Source organism: Mesoplodon bidens (genome assembly GCF_964165515.1).
Source record: "Mesoplodon bidens genome assembly, chromosome: 10".
Taxonomy (NCBI): domain Eukaryota; kingdom Metazoa; phylum Chordata; class Mammalia; order Artiodactyla; family Ziphiidae; genus Mesoplodon; species Mesoplodon bidens.
The window spans coordinates 81,555,274-81,576,621 of record NC_138172.1 but is presented as its reverse complement, the minus strand read 5'-3'; the positions used below and the strand labels follow the sequence as shown (position 1 = coordinate 81,576,621).

Here is a 21,348-nt window from a genome sequence, read left to right as displayed (position 1 = left end):
TGATCTGGGAAGATTCCACATGCTGTGGAGCAACTAAGCCCGTGTGCCACAACTACTGAGCCTGTGCTCTAGAGCCCTGAGCCACAACTACAGAAGCCCGCACGCCTAGAGCCCATGCTCCCCAACAAGAGAAGCCACCACAGTGAGAAGCCCACGCACCACAACAAAGAGTAGCCCCTGCTCACCGCAACTAGAGAAAACCCGTGTGTGGTAACAAAGACCCAATGCAACCAAAAATAAATAAAATAAAAATAAATAAATTTATTTTTTTAAAAAAAAGCTTGTGTTGTAAACAATTTTAGAAGGAAGTCCAACAGAGAGCAGGGAACTATATTCAATATCTTGTAATAAACTATAATGGAAAAGAATCTGAAAAAGAATATATGTATCTGAATCACTTTGCTGTACAACAGAAACTAACACAACACTGTAAATCAACTATACTTCAATAAAAAAAATTTTTTAAATGGAAGTCCCTTGTGCTTTTCCATAATCTAAATTATATTCTGTATATAGAGCTTCCAGAAGACCTTTTCCTAAAAGAGTTGTGTAAAAGATTCTCCAAAGACCTGTCTGAAAATCAGCCAGTTGGTGTTATTAAAACTTTCAGGCCCTAAAAATTTGATTTAAGCAGTTGGCCATAACCAAGAAGAGCCTACAGACCACTAGTTCTATATTTTCTCGCGCTCCTTTTCCCTCCTCTCTCACTCATTCTTTTCCTGTTTTCTCTCACTGTCTGTATTTCTCGAAAATGCTATAGAGCAGAGGCCCATCAAGAAATGCTCCATAGAAAACCCTGTGTAGCAGAGCAGTCCAGCTTTACACTGCAGCTATGGCTGTTGCATGATGAGTCCATGCACCGCCCTGAGCTAGACAGAAAATAGAAATACAGAAACGCTCGGAGGAGCTGATTGTGTATTTAGTTTGCTTCTGACCGGCAGGTGTGGAACTAGCTTCTCCTTGGTCTTGCAGGTACCGGGCCCCAGAGGTGCTCCTGCGGTCCACAAACTACAGCTCCCCCATCGACATCTGGGCCGTGGGCTGCATCATGGCAGAGGTGTACACCCTCCGGCCACTCTTCCCCGGGGCCAGTGAGATCGACACAATCTTCAAAATCTGCCAAGTGCTGGGGACACCCAAAAAGGTAATGATGTGGGACAAAGGCCTGTGGGACAAAGCTGCAGCTTCCTGTGTTCCCTGCCCCCCGCCCTGGGCAGCCCCGGCTCGTTCTGGATCTTCCTCGCCCTGGGTATTCCTCCACGCCCTCCTCCTCCCCTGCAGTGGAAGACTTCCTGGCTTCCTCTGCTTTTCTGCCCACGTCCTCTCCGCTCCCTTGCAGAGCTTCTGCGTTCCCGTGGCTACAACTCTTATCCGTGCAGAAGTCTCCTAATGTGATCTGTAGCCCTCCCCCTTTCCTTTATAACTCTGGTCACAGATTTACATCTTTCTCTGGGATTTTTCCGGGACACCCTCACCCTCACCTCCAACTCAGCACGTCTGACCCAGACTGCTTTTTGTTTCGCCCCCAACCAGCCTCCTTTGCTCATTCCCCACTTCTGCCTGTGGTCCCATCACATCCAGCCTTGAGGCTGAGTTTCAGTTTTACCTTGAGGCTGAGGCTGAGTTTCAGTTTTACCTTCTTCCTCTCTCCCTTGCTCCCCTTTTCCTTTATCCCAGCAGTTGGCCCATAGATCCTGCTATCTCCAGCCAGTATCTCAGACTGAAGCCCTGCCTGTGTCTGGGGAGGGGGGCACCTCCCCAGTCTTTCTGCCTTCAAGTCTTTTCCCTCCAGCGTTTCTTCCAGTCTGTGGCCAGACTTATTCCCCTAAAGAACAGCTCTGGTACTGTCCTCCCCTCCTAAAAATATCTACTGCCCAGCCCCCTAACTCTCATTCCTTATCTGCCACTTACACCCCTCCTGGCTCTGTGCTCTAGAATCTCCCACTTCTGCCAAGTGCATGTCTTACGTGCCCCAATCCCACTCTTCTTCCAGGACCCTCGTAACCTTTCTCTCCCTATTCCTCTAATCTCTGCATGTTCAACTGTGTTCTGTGTTATTAATATATTATCTGTGTACATAATCTGTTTCCTGGACCATAAGCTCACTCAGGGAATGGATTTGTCTTGTGTTTCTTTGCATTTATTTTACACATCCTAGCACCGTTGCTGGTACAAACCAGACCCTCAAAAAATTTTTAAAAATTATCTGAAGGAATCATTAATGCCACCTCTTCAAGATTTCCAGGGCTTCCCTGGTGGCGCAGTGGTTGAGAGTCCACCTGCCAATGCAGGGGACACGGATTCGTGCCCCGGTCCGGGAAGATCCCACATGCCGCGGAGCGGCTGGGCCCATGAGCCATGGTCACTGGGCCTGCGCGTTCCGAGCCTGTGCTCCGCAATGGGAGAGGCCACAACAGTGAGAGGCCCGTGTACCAAAAAAAAAAAAAAAAAAAAAAGATTTCCAGACTCTCCTGCTGGAATCTCTCCCTCCTCTGAATGACTGTATCTCTACCTCTGTTGTGACCTTTGTTACTTTTTATTTTGTGTTACTGTGTTTTTAAAATAAATGTCTTATTTTCTCTTTTGGACCATAATATCTTTAAGGACAGGATTTATATTGGATTATTTTTTGGATACCCGACAACATTAAGTATATAGGAGGCCCTCAGTAACTATCTAAGTGAATGAATGATACAAGCTATATATTCTGCCACTTCACTTTAAAAAAATAAAAAGCAATTACATCAGAATGTGTCTTATAAAACAGGAGTTTGTTGGAACTAACAGGGATCTTAAACACTGATTGCTCAGCATCTTCCGTCATTCCCTCCAGCGCTGAGTGCCCCGTAGGTCTGATGCTTGAAAAAGTGGAGGACTTGAGACTAATAGCTCTCCTGACTGCTGGGTTTCTAAGCGTTTGTACTTTGACTCATCAAGATGGGGATATAGTAGTATGTAGGCTTTCACAAGTTTATTTGACCAAGAACAAGGTGTTTTGTTTTATTTTTTCCCAAAAAAAATCTCATTAGCAGTTTCTAAAACCTATGTCTCATGGAACGCAATTGGGAAAATACTAATTTGGTTCAACCCCCAAATCTCAAGAGGTGAACTGTCTTGTGTTAAAGTTATAAAATAAGTTGGTATGGGGCGTTCCCTGGTGGTCCAGTGGTTAGGACTTGGCGCTTTCACTGCCGTGACCCAAGTTCAATCCCTGGTCAGGGAACTAAGATCCTGCAAGCCGCACGATTCAGCCAAAAAAAAAAGAAAGTTGGTGGCAAATCCAGCGTCTTTCCCACTGTCCCCCAGCCTTCCTGTTCTTTGTGTCTCTCTGTTAGCATCCTCCTGCATTTCAGTACCCACAGTGCCACCGCCACCATAGTGAGTATGGACGTGGCAGTGACACGTCATACATGCCAGAATATAAAGTCCGATCACAGCGATTGGCTGAGCAAGATTTTCCACCTTTTCCTTCTTTCAGACTGACTGGCCTGAAGGCTACCAACTGTCCAGTGCTATGAACTTCCGCTGGCCCCACTGTGTGCCCAATAACTTGAAGACCCTGATTCCAAATGCCAGCAGCGAAGCAGTTCACCTCTTGAGAGACATGCTGCAGTGGGATCCCAAGAAACGGCCAACAGCTAGTCAGGTTTCCTTCCATTTTCTTCTGATGGGTTTCTCTCGAAGTTCATGTCTAACTGTGAATAATTCCTATAAATCTCATGGGAAGTATTTTATTAGGCATTATGTATGAAAACTAGTATTGAATACCAATAATGGTGAACTATATAAGGTAGAAGAACTTAAACTAGTTTGAAACTGTCTGTGTCTAAAGTAGTTAAGGTTTAAACAATATAGTTGCTTTGCAAATTGCCATACAATTCACGTCATATATCACTGTATACGTGGAAATGAAAATAAACATATATCCACCTGTCTTTGGCAGATGTTTTCAAATATATTCTCTATGAGTTAAGATGATGTAGCAGTTTGTTTATAAGGCAGTACTGGTTGTTGAAAGGCAATTTCAAAGTGAAGATATCTTGTAAGATCCAGATCACTCATTTTACAGATGACAGAGAGAGAGAGCTAGGATAATAATTGTAATTAGCATTTTATAGCATTTTATAGTTTGCACATGCTTTAGTATGTTTTTATGTGATTTTAACGCCGTGAAGCCTCCATGAGATAGGTGTTAACTGTTTTTATTCTATACATGAGAAAACTGAATCTCAGGAAGTTTAAGTGATTTGCCAAAAAAAAAGAAAGAAAAGAAAGCTTAAGTGATTTGCCTTAATAACTCCACCAGTAACTAGTACAGATAGTGTACTCTCAATGGCAGTTCTGTCACGTAGATGACACACCTTCTGTTTTCCCAATTCCATACCTCCTGTTTTCCCAATCCGCCCTCCCCCAAGGCCACTTTGACTTAGATTATAAAGTGCACCCAAGAGACTTGTAGTGCCGTGGGCTTCAAACACCGCCAGGCCTCCTGCCAGCTTCTTTCTGTGGTAGTTGTACCTGGCCCCTTCTCAGCTTGTCTCATTGATAATCCCACTGCTCAGAGAATCAAAAAGGTGACCAGTTCTAATCAGAGTCAGTGATTTGGCTGAACGAAAGTGACAGAGGCACTTGAAGACAGGGCCGACATGATGTTAGAATTTGTGAGTGCTGAGAGCTGACGACTGGGGGGATTAAGGAATGGGAGAAAAGCAGCTGTCCAGTGGCTCAAAGAAGAAACAGCCAAGACCCTGGATGGCTCAGGAAGGTTGGAGAGCGCTCAGAAATGTGCTTCTGGTGATGAAATTCACAAATGGTTTCAGGGCAGGAAGGAAGCTTTCTGATGAACCCAGTTTTTTACAGATGAAAAGTTTTTTAGAGATGAAAAGAAAAAGATTCTGTAAGGAACCCAGGAACCAAGAGAGGAATGTGTACTTTTAAGAATAGTATCAGAAAAGCTAAAAATACCCCCAAGTCAGTTGAGACTTGCAAAAATACCTGGGACTACAGAGAAGACTTTCCAAGTTAGATATCAGGGTCCAGGATCACTATGGGAGTATCCACGTTATTTGCCTCTGTATCTACACTTATTATCATTACAGGTGTTTACAGCTATGTCCCAGATTCATTGAGAAAGGTTATGTTGTATTCAATGACTTCCACTCAAAAAGACTAGGGGATATTTCAGAAAGAATTGCAAACCCAGCACTTTAAGATTTATCCCTCGGCGATCCAGAGACCGTGATTATTTTGATGGGCAAGGTTTAACTGTAGCGTGCATTACACTCTTGGCGTTTCTGGTGTTAAAGCAGACGCACCTGCTTATTTTATTTTTTTTTAATTGAAGTATAGTTGATTCACAATATTGTGTTAATTTCAGGTGCACAGCAAAGTGATAGTTTTATATACATTTCTTTTCCATTACAGATTATTACAAGATCTTGGAGATAGTTCCCTGTGCTATACAGTAAATCCTTGTTGTTTATCTGTACCTGCTTATTTTATATTTGATTTTTCAGAGTCCTCCTGGATCGTTATACTTGGCTCTCTCCATTTTATTTTTTTTCTTTCTATGGACTGAAGAAATGGGCTTAGAATGATGAAATATCCTATTTAAGACACACAGCAAATAAGTTACAAAGCCAGGATACTGGCAGAAGTAGCAAAGGGCATAGCAGTGAACCTGGGCGCTTTACCCAAGTAATTTAAGTGTGGCAACCAGTCCGTACATTTTACACTAGTTTAGATAAGGAAATTCACAAAGGGTGTTACAGATTCAGGGTGCTGTTTTATCATTGGTTTGGGCTAAGCAGCTGTAGTAAACCGGTTTCGTGAAATCTAGCCAGCAACCCTGAATGGTGTCAACCTTCCTGGCCAGATTCTTCTCCTAAAACAGCCTTATGTGTCGTTCCAGGCGCTTCGATATCCTTACTTCCAGGTTGGGCACCCCCTGGGCAGCACCACACAGAGCCTTCACGATTCAGGAAAACCACAGAAGGACGGTCTGGAAAAGGCAGCCCCACCGCCTCACATAAAGCCGGTCCCTCCTGCCCAGCCCCCAGCCAAGCCACACGCGCGCATTTCTTTGAGGCAGCGTCAAGCCAGCCAGCCCCCTCAGCATCTCATGTACCCCTGCAAAGCCGAGGCTTCCAGGACGGACCACCTTCCAGAGGACAAGCCGAGCCCTTTGCTCTTGCCAGCCCTCCACACCAAGCATCCCCAGGCAGTAAGCAGGAAGATTCGCTTGAGAGCCCTGTGTCTGGCCTGTTCCTCTTCTGACCCTACTTACTGAGTGAAATATTGTCTTTTTTCAGCAGATAAGGTCTAATTATCATAGATCTGTCTTTGCCATATCATGGAATTGTGAAAAGAGCCTTGGCTTTGGAGTTAAAGGTCTAAATTCAAGTTCTGGCTCTGCCTGTGAATTACAATGCCACGCCTGGGGGCCTGGCCGTGGGGTGGTGGCCGAAGGCTCGATGTGGCCCCAGATCACTAGGGTCTCACATCTCGGCTCTGCTGTTTCACAGCTTCGTGACCCCGTGCAGCGTACCTGGCCTCTCTGCTCCTCACTCCCTCATCTGTGAAATAGGGGTGGATGATGAGAGCGCTGGTCACTGTTATTATCAATCCCTGTGGACTCAGTGTCCTCACCTGGAAAAGGAGGATCCGAATGCCTGTCTTGCTCATCAGACAGGGCTGTTCATGGGGATCAAAGGTCTTGCTGCTTGTGAAGATGTTCTGAAAATCATCAAGTGCCCCGCTAATATTTGTAGATCATTATTCCTGTCAGTGCTATCAGTCGATGCTGGTAATGCCAGGCTGTTGATGGAGCCCAGCTCTTTCTTTTCCTCTTGCTGTTCAAAAGGAAACAGTGAGTGTTAGTCAATAAGATAATAATCTGACACGGGACTCTGGTTTCCATTAGCCTTACAGTGCTGTCTGAGAGTCTGATCTTCTAACACCTTTATGCAAAAGTAATACTTTATCTGTCGACGAGCATTCACTCAGTGAGTGCTGGCTCCCGACTAGGGCAGCGTGAGGTGACAGGGATGGTGTCTCCAGACTGTCCACTTACCCCCGCCCCCCTGCAGCGGCAGTGGGTGTTTGGAAATTTCTTATTGTAGCTAATCCTGTAGTTAAATAGGATCCAGGTCTACTGAGAAGGCAAAGAAGGCATTAATTGCATTGTTTTCTATAAAAGAGCAGGTGACTGACACTTTAGCTATATTCTCTTACTTTCTATTTAGGACCGTGTCAATCACACTAACTCTTTCAGAGATGAGCCCTGTTTGAGCATCCAGCCACTTTCCTCATATGTTGAGAAGTACCTTAAATTTCTTTTTTTAAATCCTTATCTTACACAGCTTAGCGTCCCCATTGAATGAAAACTGATGTAATCTGTGCAGGATGAGTGACACAGGTCTGGGACTGTGTTTGCCACCATTGTCCTTTCCAATAAACTCTGCATATTGGGGAAGGAAACGCCCCAGAACCCTCCTTTACATAACCGAGAAAGTTCAGAATGGGGATGACTTGTGGGTGAGCTCCGTTAATACCAAGTATTGCTTTTCCCCCCACCTCTCCTTGTATCCACAGAAAATTCTCACTGGCCTGGAGCACAAAAATGGTGAGATCAAGCCAAAGAGTAGGAGAAGGTGGGGTCTCGTTTCCAGGTCGGCAAAGGATTCTGATGGCTGGGCTGACTTAGATGACTCGGATTTCGGCCCATCGTTCACCAGGATTGACCTGAAAAACAAGAAGAGACAGAGTGATGAGACTCTGTGCAGGCAAGTGTGGGCTCCTGTCTGCGCACGGACCACACCTGGGGTCTGTGAGGTCATCTTTACGTCGGAGGAGCGGCCCAGCTCGTGCTGACCGAAACCATCTTCTCCCCACTCAGATTTGAGAGTGTTCTGGACCTGAAGCCCTCAGAGCCCGTGGGCGCCGGAAATAGCGCCCCAACCCAGACATCCTATCCCCGGTGCGACACGCCCACCTTGAGGTCAGCAGCCAAGCAGCACTACCTGAAGCATTCCCGGTACCTGCCTGGTAAGAAACATTCCCGCCTTTGCTCTGATCACTGATAAGAAATCGTGTCCCTGGAATCACGTGCTCACAAAGATCCTGTTTTGGATGGCAAGTGCTTGGGGCTTCTCTTCCGAACTGGTGGGACCACCATAGAAATATTAGCTGAAGCCCAGGCTTCACATTCTTTCTTTCTTTTCTTTTTTTTTTTTTTTTTTTGGCCACATGGCATGCGGGATCTTAGTTCCCTGACCAGTGGAAGTGCGGAGTCCTAACCACTGGACCGTCAGGGAATTCCCAGGCTTCACATTCTTATCTTCTGTAGTTGCCTAAGATAAGAAATTTGGTAGAGGAAACCGGGTCCAGTCCCCAGGGAAGGAGTAACCAGGAAGAACCAGGCAGCTTGCCCGAGGTCTCTCCAGAAACTGCCAGCCCTGTGTGTTTGCTCAGGAAAGCAGATGGGAGCTTAGTCACCCCATGTGGCTGTACCACAGGGGTTAAGTGAAAACATTGTAGTTGGAGGGTGCCCAGACCTCTCTCCACATTCTCTGTATTCTAAGCGTACAGTGTTAGCCAACCGTTCATTCACAAATTCATTCCATCAGTAAATCCGTATCGCACAGCATTCCATGCTGGGCACTGAGAATCTGGTGGACACAATAGCCAAGAGGGACCACTAGGCTGCCCACCTCTAGGGCCTCCATTCACATCACAGGCTATGCGGTGACTTTAGCCAGCAGCATGTAGACAGTATCCTCCCCCTCATATTTTCTAGTGGTGGGAGACAGACCGTAAATAAATGGACACACCATAGCCACAGACGGTGACAACTGGTGTTAAGGGTGATGAAATGGGGGCAGAGGCAGTACTTTAGACAGAGTGGTCGGGGAAGGCATCTCTGAGCAAGTGACTCCGAGCTGGGCCCCAGCGATTGGGAAGGAACTCCACGTGCACAGAGACATGCTGAGCAGAGGGAACAGCCGGTACAGAGGCCTGCAGGCAGGAAAGGGCTTGGCTTGTGAGAGGCCAACACATGGCCCGAGCCCCGTCAGAGAGGATGAGGTGTTAGACGCATGAGGCATCTTTGGGGGTCTTATAAGAAATTTGGATTTTATTTCATGAGCCACTGGAAGCTCTTGAAGGGTCGTAGCTGGTGGAGTGACATTCTTTTATTGACATCTATGTGCTGCATGGGTGAGGGGCCCACAAGCTGTCGCTGTTGTCCAGGTGGGGACAGTGGTGCTCAGACCCAGGGTAGAGACCTAGGGCGGGGAATGGAGGCCCTGCTGATGCACTGATTCCCCACTCTTGATTGGGAACAGGCCTCCTAAATACTACCAGACCTCATCAGGCTTGGCACTGTGGCCTTAGGAGATTGGCCTGACACTTTCCAGATGACAGGGTATGGGGGGCGGTGGGCAAAGACTCCAGCTGCAGTGAGCACAGTCAGAGAGAGTTATTTCTTTTGGGCTCTAAGGGTTGAAGAAGGGTAAAGGATGAATTGAGTTTTTCTGTTCTGAAAGCTACCTTCAAGGCCTGATAGGAGTGGGAAGTGGGTGGTCCGGGGGGCAGTGGTTTGTCTTGCCGTTAAGGTCAAGGCAGCCTTGGGCGTGAGGGAGTCAGTGAGGGTCATTGGTACAGACTAGAGTCACCTCTGATAGTCTGTGTCAGGTTGAGAGGATGGAACCTCAGAATTCAGAGAAAGGAGAGCAGAGGGCTGCAGAGCTGGGCTTGGGGGTGTGGAGGGACAAGAGAAGAACTCGGGCAGCTAAGGCAGTGGTCTGCGAAGGCGGACGAGTAGGAAGGCCAAGGGGCACAGAAACCTAGGACTGCACCAGGTGGTCAGGACATCAGACGTGGACAGATGTGTTGGTAGAAGTTGAAGTCTGCCAGGCCGCCCACCAGGAGACAGTACACTCGCCCCGAAGATGGCATCTTCCCTCTGCCACCCATCTGCTGACAGCATCCTGGTCAGTTTCTGCTTTGATGGTTGAAACACAGGAAGTCTTTGACAAATTGGATTCTGCGTTCGTTTCATCTCTGACATGGGATGCAAGATTAAATATAAATTTTGCCTTTGAAAAACATTTCTTCCCTATTAGGAATAAATATAAGAAACGGCATACTCCCGAATCCAGGAAAGGATTTTATTCCATCTAATCCATGGTCTAGTTCTGGTTTGTCTGGAAAATCTTCAGGGATGGTATCAGTGATCAGCAAAATAAATTCAGGTGAGTAATGATGATCAACCCCTAAATGATAAGAAACATGGATGTGGCAGGGTGACAAGCCGTGGAACCACAAGGGCCTCTGGCGTGAAAACCCTGGGCCTCTTTTCCAGGCCCGTGCTGCTCTCTCTCACCTGGCAGCAAACCTTGGGGACTCCGCCAGTTCCCTCGGGCTCTGCCGTCAAGAGTAGCAGGGGACGAGAGCAGTCTTCCCTGGTGCGAGGGAAAAACAGTCTTACGAGTCTGGATTCTGAGGCCCTGCTCTGTGGTGGGCGACCTCCCGTGTCACACTTCACTGGGTCTGCCTTGCTCTGGCTTCTCCCTTCTGTCTGATGGCCCAGCCTTAGCCCGGGGCATCTGAACCCCTTCTGGTTGGAAGGTGGACGGTTTGGAAGCCCCTGCCTACTCTTTAGATAATAGACGGATGTATTTCAGAAGTCCTCCAGGCAGACACACCCCGTGCCCAATAGACAGCTTCCCCTGCTGTGGGCTGCTTCCCCTTCCACATGCCAAGTAAACATCTGGGCTTCTCTTCTCCCTGCCTTTGTCCATTGCGTGTTCATGTATTTTAAGGAATAGAAAAAGGAAAGAGAATATATCCACACCCACGTACCCACCACCCAGCTTATAAAAGACTCTGCAAACACACACGAAGCCCAGAGCCTTGCCTTTCCTCCCTTCCTCTTTTCCTCTCCTTCCCCGCGAGCCCCACTCTGCCTGAGTTGGGTGTTTATTATTTCCATGCTTTGTTTTTAGTATACAAGAAATACCTAGTGTGGTTTTGCGTGTTTTAAAATTTATATGCATATAATCCTGGATCTCCACTCATTTTAATAATTATATTACGTATGCAGCAATTATACATCCATAGAATATATATCACATTATATATAGTATTACATATACAATATATATAAGTGTATGATACACGATTTATTATTTATACTAGAATATAACTTTTTTAATTCAAGTATAGCTGCTGTTCTATATTATATAAGCTACAGGTGTGCGCTATAGTGATTCACAGTCTTGAAAGGTTATGCTCCACTTATAGTTATTATAAAATATTGGCTATATTACCCGTGCTGTGCAATATATCCTTTGTAGCTTAGTTTATACCTAATAGCTTGTACCTCTTAATCTCCTACCCCTATACTGCCTCTCCTCCCTTCCCTCCCTCACTGGCAACCGCTAGTTCTCTATATCTGTCTGCTTTTTTGTTGTTACATTCATTAGTTTGTTAATATTTTTTAACATCGTTATTGGAGTATAATTGCTTTACAGTGGTGTGTTACTTTCTGCTTTATAACAAAGGGAATCAGTTATACATATACATATGTCCCTATATCCCCTCCCTCTTGCATCTCCCTCCCACCCTCCCTATCCCACCCCTCTAGGTGGTCACAAAGCACGGAGCTGATCTCCCTGTGCTGTGCAGCTGCTTCCCACTAGCTATCTATTTTACATTTGGTAGTGTATATATGTCCATGCCACTCTCTCACTTCATCCCAGCTTACCCTTCCCCCTCCGCATGTCCTCAAGTCCATTCTCTAGTAGGTGTGCGTCTTTACTCCTGTCCTGCCCCAGGTTCTTCATAACCAGTTTTTTTTTTTAATTCCATATATATGTATTAGCATACGGTATTTGTTTTTCTCTTTCTGACTTACTTCACTCTGTATGACAGACTCTTAAGTCCACCCACCTCACTACAAATAACTCAATTTTGTTTCTTTGTTAATGTTTTTTAGATTCCACATATAAGTTATATCATACAGTATTTGTCTTTATCTGACTTATTTCACTTAGTATAATGACCTCCAAGTCCATCCGTATTGCTGCAAATGGCAAAATTTTGTTCTTTCTTATGGTTGAGTAGTATTCCATTGTATATCTATACCACGTCTTCTTTATCCATTCATCTGTTGATGGACACTTAGAACATAATTTATTCATTCCTTCTCTTCTTGACCAACATGTAAGTTGTTGACAGTTTTCACAGGAGCGCCGGAGTGAACATTGATGCCCCCTATAGGTGGTGTGCACGTGTGAGGTTTCTGGGTATGACATAAACGCGTTAGCTTAAAGGCTGTGCTCATCTTGGACTTCACAGATTTTGCCCAGCTGCTGTCCAGCAGGGTGTGGGAGTTGTACTCTGCCCTTGATGCCTCTTGGTACTGTTGAGATCGTAAACGGGTGCTCATCTGAGGGTGTGCAATGGCATCTTACTGTGGCTTCAACCCGCATGCCCCATTGACTAATGAGGGTTGATCATCTTCTCTTGTGTTTACTGACTACGTTTTTTTCCTTCTGTGCTTTCCTTGTTCAAATTCTCTTCCCATTTTTCTTCTTATCTATCTAGTCACCAAAATTGCAAAATGTGCTCCAGCTGACCAACACGGCTCCTCACACAGGAGCTCCAGACCCTTTCTCCCACTCTGCCCTGAGCAGTTGCCAAGAATGCTCTGTGTTGTGAAGACAGAGAGCAACTCTCCCCCTCATGAACTCTTCCAAATTGATATAACTTTCTTTTGTATAACATTCTTCGTTATTCCGTGTGCACCTTGAAGCCTTAATAATAAGGCTCATTATAAATCCGCATTCACCCATCCAATACATATCAATTACTTGCTATATGTAAGGCTTTCCATGAACCGCCTGGAACACTAAGATGAATAGCACCCAGTTCCTGCCCTTAAAACTGTCTCAAGACAGAAATGACATAAAAAGTGAACGTATTTAATATATTTTAATAAGGATTAATTTTCTGGTTCTGGACAAGAATACTTAGCATAGAATTACTTATAATAGCTAAATAATTAACATAACCTGTATGCTGATCAATAAGAGAATGGTTAAATGAGTTATGGTTTAACCATATTCTGGAATTTGTATATACTGACATGGAAGGCTAACTGTTGTATATTATGGAGCAGAAAAAGAAAATTCCAGAACAGCTTTAACTTATTATTACAAACAGAAAATTCCAAATTTCCCCTTTTTTTAAGCAAACCAACCTACCAGCCTCCTTGTGGGTACAAGCTACAGGGTCAGCACTGTCTTTGCACACCCTCGCCCCATCCCCCAGTGTTTCCAGCAGTGTGGTGTGGTAGAATGCTCTGCTTGGAATTCACTGTATTTATCCTAATTCTTTTCCCCTGAAAGTCAAACCTGGTTCTCTATTGTCCTGCCCCACTGTCCTTTACCCCCATTGGTGTCCTGTGCATGTCTTTGCAGTAACAAGCTTTTCCTTTTGCAAATCAGTTGGTTCCACCTCAACAAGTTCTAGTGGACTGGCTGGAAACTATATCCCTTCCTTTCTGAAAAAAGAAATCGGTTCTACTGTGCAGAGGGTCCATGTGGCACCTATACCTGACCCTTCCCCTGGTGAGTTCTATTTCAGATTATTATTATTCATGAATTGATTCAACACACAGTTATCATACAACTGCTTTGTGCTGGCCCTTGTAGGCCTAGGGTCCACGAGTGAAGGAGACACAAAGCTCCCTGTCCTCCTGGGACTTGTACTCTACAGACAATGAGTAGACCAAATAAGATGCTCCAGAAGTGCTAAGGGGAAACTAAAGCAGGGAGTAGGGAGTGTGGGGTGCAGATGCATTTTACATAGGGCGGCCGAAGAAGACCTCACTGCAAAGGAGCCATCAGGTAAAGATCTACAGGAGGTGAGCGAGCAAGCCCTATAATGCAGGCTCTTGGTGCCTGGGCCTCCAGGTAGGATGGGCCTGGTAGATGCAAGGAACATCAGGGAGGCGGAGTGCAGGAATGGTGTGAACAAGGGGAGGGTAGCAGGAAGAGGAGGTCAGAGAGGTGATGGGGGGGATGCCCCCCACAGGTCACTGTAAGCACGTCGTCAGGACTCCGAGCCACATGGAAGCCCCCAGAGGGTTCTGAGCTGGGCACTGAGGGGATCTGACTTCTACCTCCAGGCTCACTCAAGCCCTGTTGTCACTAGACTGAAAGGGCGAGCAGAGTGGAAGTAGGGAAACCAACCAGGAGGCTGTCACGATTATCCAGGCGAGGAATGAGGCTGGTCTGGGCCAGTGGTGATGGTTGACCTGGGCCAGGTTTTGGGTAGGTTTGGAAGGTAGAGCCAATAGGATTTGCTGAAAATTACAAGTGGGATCTGAGAAAAAGAGAAGGGTCAGGGATGACACCAGTAATTCTGGCCTGACCACTATAGAATGGGGTTGTCCTTAGCTGGGAGGGAGGACTCTGAAGAGGCGGCTGCTCTGGAACTCTCCTTTGCTAATATTTTTGCCACCAAGATGCTCTTTGCTGCATTTTGTTTGCATGGGTCCCGTATCAGTCAGACCCACCTTTCTCTTTCATTGCAGGTTATTCTTCCCTGAAGGCTGTGAGACCTCATCCTGGGCGACCTTTTTTCCATACGCAACCTAGAAGCACTCCAGGGTCGCTGCCCCGGCCTCCGGCCGCCCAGCCCGTGCACGGCCGGACAGACTGGGCTGCTAAGTATGCATCTCGGCGATGACTGTCACGAAGCCCTTTGTAGGGGACGGCAGGACACTCTCCCTCAGCCAGCTGGTGTTCTACCTGCAAGAGACTTTCGGATGGTGGAAAAGCAAACACTTTATAGTTATTCTTCTGAACTGAGACATTTCAATATTCATTTTTAAAGTTTTTTTTTTAAATATTGATTTGAATGCAGTACCTTTTTTTGTACAAAGTTATTTTATTCTAAAACTGGGTCCCATTATTTTCTTAAACAGCAGCATTTTGTATATATGGATTATGTTTTAGCATTTTATACAGTCAACTTTGTAAGGAAGTTTTTAAAGATTAATTGATTTTCCTTTGGGGTTCCAGATAATATTTTATACAGATTTTTAAAAATAGAATAATAATGATGCAGTATTGCAACAGGGGTGCAATTTAAGGCTACACGATAAAGGGTTTTTTCCTCAATGTGTGCAGATATTTGTGAAGTGGTTAGATTTTAAATGTGGCATATTCGGTACTTTAGGCTTTTTTGGACTGACCCCAGCACCAGAAAACTGACCATCTGCCGTTCTCAATACCATGTTATTGGTTTGACTTTTTGATACCGCTGTGCTGTTCTAAAAGTACTATTACATAATTCACTTTGTTTTCTTTTTACTCCCCAGATGAAAGAACTCTAAGTAAATATTTTTAGAAATGTTTATAACACCCTTTTTGGTGGTTGGAGATATCCAGCTGAAACCAAGCTATGCCATGATATTCTATTTTCTTCCATTTTTGAAATCAACTTGTATAAGTACCCACAAAAAAGGAAGCTTTTCAAGCCAAAATGTTCTCCATGTAAAGGTTAACACGGTCACTTAAACTGTATCCCTGCCAAGATGCATGATCCAAAAGCTAAGTTTCAAAGCAGCAGAAGATTTTTTATTATCCTAACCCTCAGAATGTTGCATTTAGCTCAGTTTTCATGGCAACTTGGGGAGCAGGAAAGATAGATGGCAGAGGTCCCACTGGTCTGGGAAGTCACAGCCACCATGATGTCAGTGTCTGTCACGTGCCACATTCAAAGAACTCTTAACCCTTGTGTAGTTTCTTTCAACAGTGAGAACTCTATATGGTGGGCAGAGGCTGTTCCATTGAGAGGAATGTTTACAGCAATTTTGAAAATGACAAAGCTAGTTTGGAGACAGAAAAAGACAAAAAGTCCACTCTGATCCACCTCTGTGGGCACACTCGCCCCCACTCATGGTCACCTGAAAGGCAAGAGAGAAGGTCACCGTCTGTAAATGCGACATAATCTCCTGAGTATATTGACTCACCTTCTCGCAGGACTCAAGGCACTCTCATTTGGTTCCAGGATATAGCAAGTTGAGCCAATGAAATTGTCGTTTTTGTAGGTTAAAATGAATATCGGCACTTTGATATGGTTCAACCTAATAAGTTGGTAAATTTTTGCTTTGACGTATTCATAATACGTTGCAGCTTGAACAAATCAGGATGGTTCCCAAGGGGCCCTCACCTAAAATCAGGGAGTAATTTGTGCTTTGGAGAGTCTGGCTCAAAAATATACTTGACCAAGCACCATGATCGCCGGGGGCCTGAGAAAAGCACATGATGGATGTGGATTTGAGAGGTAATATTTTCCTGTTAACAAACTGGCAGCAAAGCTTCAGGAAATAAAGATGTATATGTAAGCACAACTTGAAGCTGAATTCATTTCTGTATTATATTCTCATTATCTCAAGCAACAGAAAATGTGTTTCCAGAGATGCGTCCTTTACCATGAGGTTAATATTTATTTCCCCTTTCTGTATTATGTATAAAAAGTAAGTTAATCTGAAAGCTTACCCAGCTTGCTGGAAAGCTGGTTTTAAATTGTAAATACCCCCTAGAGAACCAGATGGATTGTGAATACGATATTCTTGGCCCTCTAGCTTATGTTAAGGTCATTACAATTTTTTTTAATTGAAAAACCCAGTTACCTGGTTATTACACATTATAAAATTGTTTTTCTATTACTTTTGTAGGGCCCAAATTCAGAAAATATTTCACTTTTCTTCTTCTTCCTCTTTCATTTGTTTATCAGCAAACAACTTCCCTTGGGAAGCAAAACATGTTTATTCATTTGCAAGTCAAGTAGCTGACGCTGCATTGAGCAAACTAGAAGGCTGAAAAAACTATGTCAATTCTAAAGAACTAGCAAAATCCTATAAAGTTCTCTTTTCCCCCCGCCCTGAAATGGGTAAAGGATAAATTGAGCATACAAGCTGTTTACTATAGAAGCAAATAGTCACCATTATTTTGTTAAGTGAAAATGAAATGCTACCTGTTGCCTATATTTTTAGTTACTATAGACTTACAAAATCTACTGCAAGACACCAAGAAGAATGATGAGTTTAACTGTACTTATCCACGTCTGTACCTCATTTCCAGGCAGAAAGCTTTCTGGGACGTCAGGAAATGGTACAGTGCCCAAAGGTTCAGTGACAGTGGTATGCCAAAGGGTATGTGTGTGAACTGCAGGGAAAGTTGCATGGGCATAAAAGCTACTCTTGGTGTGATTGTTAATTTGACAATAAGCTGCCATTAATTACTAAGCCCTCACCCAGCTCATGTATGATTTAAATAGGAAGAAAACTGATTTTTAAGCAATATTTTAGACATATCTCTTGCCTAAAGGACTATATACGTCTAATAAACTGACGCTATGTCATCATCTGGAGTTATCAAAAATTGAATACAGCCAAGGCAACCCATGTAACGCAAGAATCGTTTTGTTTTTAAGTACAAATTACCAGTACTGTTGGAGTTCATGGGCACCATGTTTTTTCATGAGGTGGCATCAAGCCATTGTTTTGTGCCATTTAGGAGAGAAAAAGAATGCAGGCTGTATGTTTCAGCTCAATGTATGATCCAAAGCAATATGTTTATAAGAAAATGTTTGACATACTAATTATTTTATATCATTTAAAGCATACTGTAGCAACTTGTTTGTTTAATATATGTGGTTAATTTTTAGAATTATTTTTTACAATTTACAACCAAAGTACTGTATTTTATATAATTTATTGTGAGGACCTTCTCATGGAAACCCATAGAAGACAAACTGGGGGCATATATCACGTTAATCTGTATTATCAGTTTCTTATAGTCACTGTGCAAATGTGAATTTGAAATGACCTGAACAGTCTTCTGATGTGGATATTTCAGTGCTGACAGCAATTTAGTCTCCTGGTTTGATTACAGGGGAGTAACTACGAATATATTTAATTATAAAGCAAATAGTCATATGATGGGAAGGTAGGAGGACAGAAAACCACTTACTCAAGCCCCTTCTGAAATAAAATGTTCCTTTTTTGAATAGTTTGTCCTAAGGTGTTTAAAAACATTAACTTTACTTAAGGAAAATTCTACTCCAAATAAAGTTACAGCTTAAGAAAAATTGATTTGAGTGTTCTGTTTTTGTTTTTATGTTCTTCCATCAAACAATAACATTACTATTTCCTAATTTGGAATTTTGATATTTTATAACTTCTCCTTAACGCTTAATATAGTGTTACTGCCGTGAAATTGAAAGCATACACTTAGACTAGCAGTAGGAAGCGTTGTCTTGCAATGTGGAGGCTTTTTAAATCTAGCTTTTAGCAAGTTAGGTGACTAGGAATATTTGAAAAAAAAAAAAGCAGGTCAAAACAATTTCTTGTTGCTGATTTCATCACGATTAATATCTACGTTGCGTTTTTCTAGCTTTCATAGTACACTCATATGTACCATATAAACCTTCAAAAGAAGCTCCTAACTTCATGAATTCCATACAGAATTCCACAGGAAATTCTTCTCCCAAACATTCTTTGAAACCTTAAAAGAATTTTGAGGGAACGTGGTTTACCAATTAACCTTGTATTGGTGAATCCGTAGGTGATGTGCCCTTCCCCATCAGAACATCCCTGGACCTGGATGGGGGAAGGGTCAAAGACTGAGATGAGTTCCCAGGGCCTCTGAATATATTGATATATATCAGGTAGGTAGAAAGACACCATGAGTAAGACTGTCGCAGGCTGGGAGCAACTCCAAGGGTCTCCAAGAATAGAATGATTTCAGGCGCTTCCAAGGAGCAGAATGACCTAAGCATACCTGTTGTAGAATAGCAGAATTATTATAACAGGAGTTGTTAATTTCTCCACAAGCTTGTTTAATGAGAGTCTTATGACACTGCCTTAGTTTCTCTTTCAGGTAAACAAGATCACTAGGATGATATGACCCCTAATTTATTAGGTTGGACGTATGAGGTGTCCATTTTTGTAAGTTAGAAAAAATTAGTAAAATACCAACAATTTGATATGGTTCAACCAATTAGAAATAAGAAAATGGAGATAAAGATTTGGCTGATCAACAACGTTTATAATAATGCCTGTCCTACCTAGTTCAATGAAAGCGAATCTTTGTAGAAAGGTGGCTTGGAAAATATTGATAAAGTATGACCACCTTCAGCAGGTTTGGAAAATATGGCTTCTGCCTCTCTCACCTTCCAAGATGGCCCACACTGTCTGTGGAGTGTGTATTTCTATGAATAAACCTCCTTTCACTTAAAAAAAAATATATATATATATATATGGCTTCCTACCTATGTCAACTTGAGTAATCTCTGTGTTAGGTCAGAGTTAGAAAAATGAAATTGAACACATATTGCTTTTCGTATTTGAAAGTGACTTTCCTGACTCTTGGTGTGCCCAGCTGTTCTTGTTTTTTCTTCTTACTTTACATATTTTCTCTGTCTGGATAAACTCACCCTTTTGCTGCCAAGTTAATCCATCTCAGTCCTCTCTTCTGAGTTGTCACTGGCCTCTTTTTTAATTTTATTTTTATTTTTTTATTGAAATATAGTTGATTCATAATGTGTTAATTTCTGCTATACAGCAAAGTTCTTCAGTTATACATATATATATATAATTCTTTTTTTAGTATTCTTTTCCATTATGGTTTATCACATAACATTGAATATAGTTCTCTGTGCTACACAGTAGGACCTTGTTGTTTATCCATTCTGAATATAACAGCTTACATCTGCTCACCCCAACCTCCACCAGCCTCTTCAACTGTCTAGTGGACATTTCCAGTTGTACGGCTCACAGGAATGAAAGACAAACCTACTCATGATTATTTCCCCCAAACCTTTATGGAGCTAGAACCAAGGTATCGTCCTTTCATTCATTCATTCATTCATTCTTTCAACAAGTGTTCTCTGAACGCCTTCTTTGTGCGAAGCATTATTCTAAGAGCAGGATATACAAAAGTATATTGTAAAAAATATGAAAATCCCTAACCTCTTGGAATATACATTCTATCAAAATTTCAGACAGATAACAAAATAAAATATATAGTATGTTAGATGACAATAAATGTTATGAAAAATAAGGAAGGTGGAAAGGAACTGTGTGTCTGTGTATATGTGTGTGTGTTTGGAGGGGGGGCATCATTCTAGACCTTTTCTCTTTCTCCTTTCCACCTCATTAATATTTCACCTTTTCTTACCCATCTTCTTCAAATTTATGATGCTACTATAATTCACACGGACATTTAACAGGGCTCTCTTTCTCCACCCCACACAGTCCCAATTCATCCTCCATGTTTCTGCCAGAGAAATCTATGGAAAATAAAATCTGATCTTGTTAGTTGCTGTAATTGATCAGCAGCACAGGCTTCTCAAGCCAAGTACTCTCAAAAACCCCTCCTGGATGAAAACAATAATCAACAACATCTATAGCGTGAGAAATAGCAGAAGCTGCCTCTAGAAGCAAGAGATAGTTCTGAAGGCCTTTTGGAGGCATATATTTTTAACTTTAAAATTCATGAGAATTTTTCTATACTAACCTTGACGGTTTTAAAATATTTTAAAGTTCTAACTTATTTACCAGCCAAGTTACTTTTTTAACCCCATTGATACCTCTATCCCAAGGCCCCCACTTCCTTCCATCCAAGAAGGTGCTATGTTTAACCTGTGGCTTAAAGCAGTTTTGTCGAACATGTACAAAACGAAGGAGAAGCTCAAGACGATTCACTGGATCAAGGAAGAAAGAAGGAGGGAGAGGAGAAAAAAGTATAGTATATATAAATATATATAATATATAAAATATATATTATATATAATATAGAAATATATATAATATATAAAATATAGAAATATATAGAAAATATATGTGTATAAAATATATATTATATATAATATGAATATATATTATATATATAAATTATGTAATCACACATTTAATAATGAGTTGTGCTACATATTTATGAAATTACTTGATCCTTTTTTTTTATTTTTTAAGGGACATTGTCAAAAGAAAGGCAGACTGCCACATGCAGCGCCTCATTTGGATGTGTCTGGAGTCTTGGAAGCTTGACTACCCTACGTTCTCCTACAAATGGACCTTGAGAGCTTGTTTGGAGGTTCTAGCAGGGGAGCGCAGCTACTCGTATACCCTTGACCGAAGAACGGTCCTCCTCTATCGGGGAAGGTCGTCCTCTTCGACCGAGCGCGCAGCTTCGGGAGGGACGCACATGGAGCGGTGAGGGAGGAAGGGGACACCCGCCTAGCCAGCCAGATCAGCCGAATCAACCCTGG

General features: G+C 43.0%; 1 protein-coding gene across 1 annotated transcript in view; it reads left to right on the top strand.

Moving 5' to 3' along the window:
- CILK1 (ciliogenesis associated kinase 1) overlaps positions 1 to 18,147 on the top strand; it is a 53,041-nt gene extending 34,894 nt beyond the window's left edge. The window contains exons 7-14 of the mRNA XM_081245357.1: positions 973 to 1,144; positions 3,479 to 3,646; positions 5,912 to 6,223; positions 7,594 to 7,784; positions 7,898 to 8,046; positions 10,125 to 10,253; positions 13,512 to 13,634; positions 14,603 to 18,147. Coding sequence (XP_081101483.1) covers positions 973 to 1,144; positions 3,479 to 3,646; positions 5,912 to 6,223; positions 7,594 to 7,784; positions 7,898 to 8,046; positions 10,125 to 10,253; positions 13,512 to 13,634; positions 14,603 to 14,757 — 1,399 coding nt within the window. The 3' untranslated portion in view covers positions 14,758 to 18,147. The remainder of the gene's footprint in view (positions 1 to 972; positions 1,145 to 3,478; positions 3,647 to 5,911; positions 6,224 to 7,593; positions 7,785 to 7,897; positions 8,047 to 10,124; positions 10,254 to 13,511; positions 13,635 to 14,602) is intronic.
- Positions 18,148 to 21,348: the final 3,201 nt, after the last annotated feature.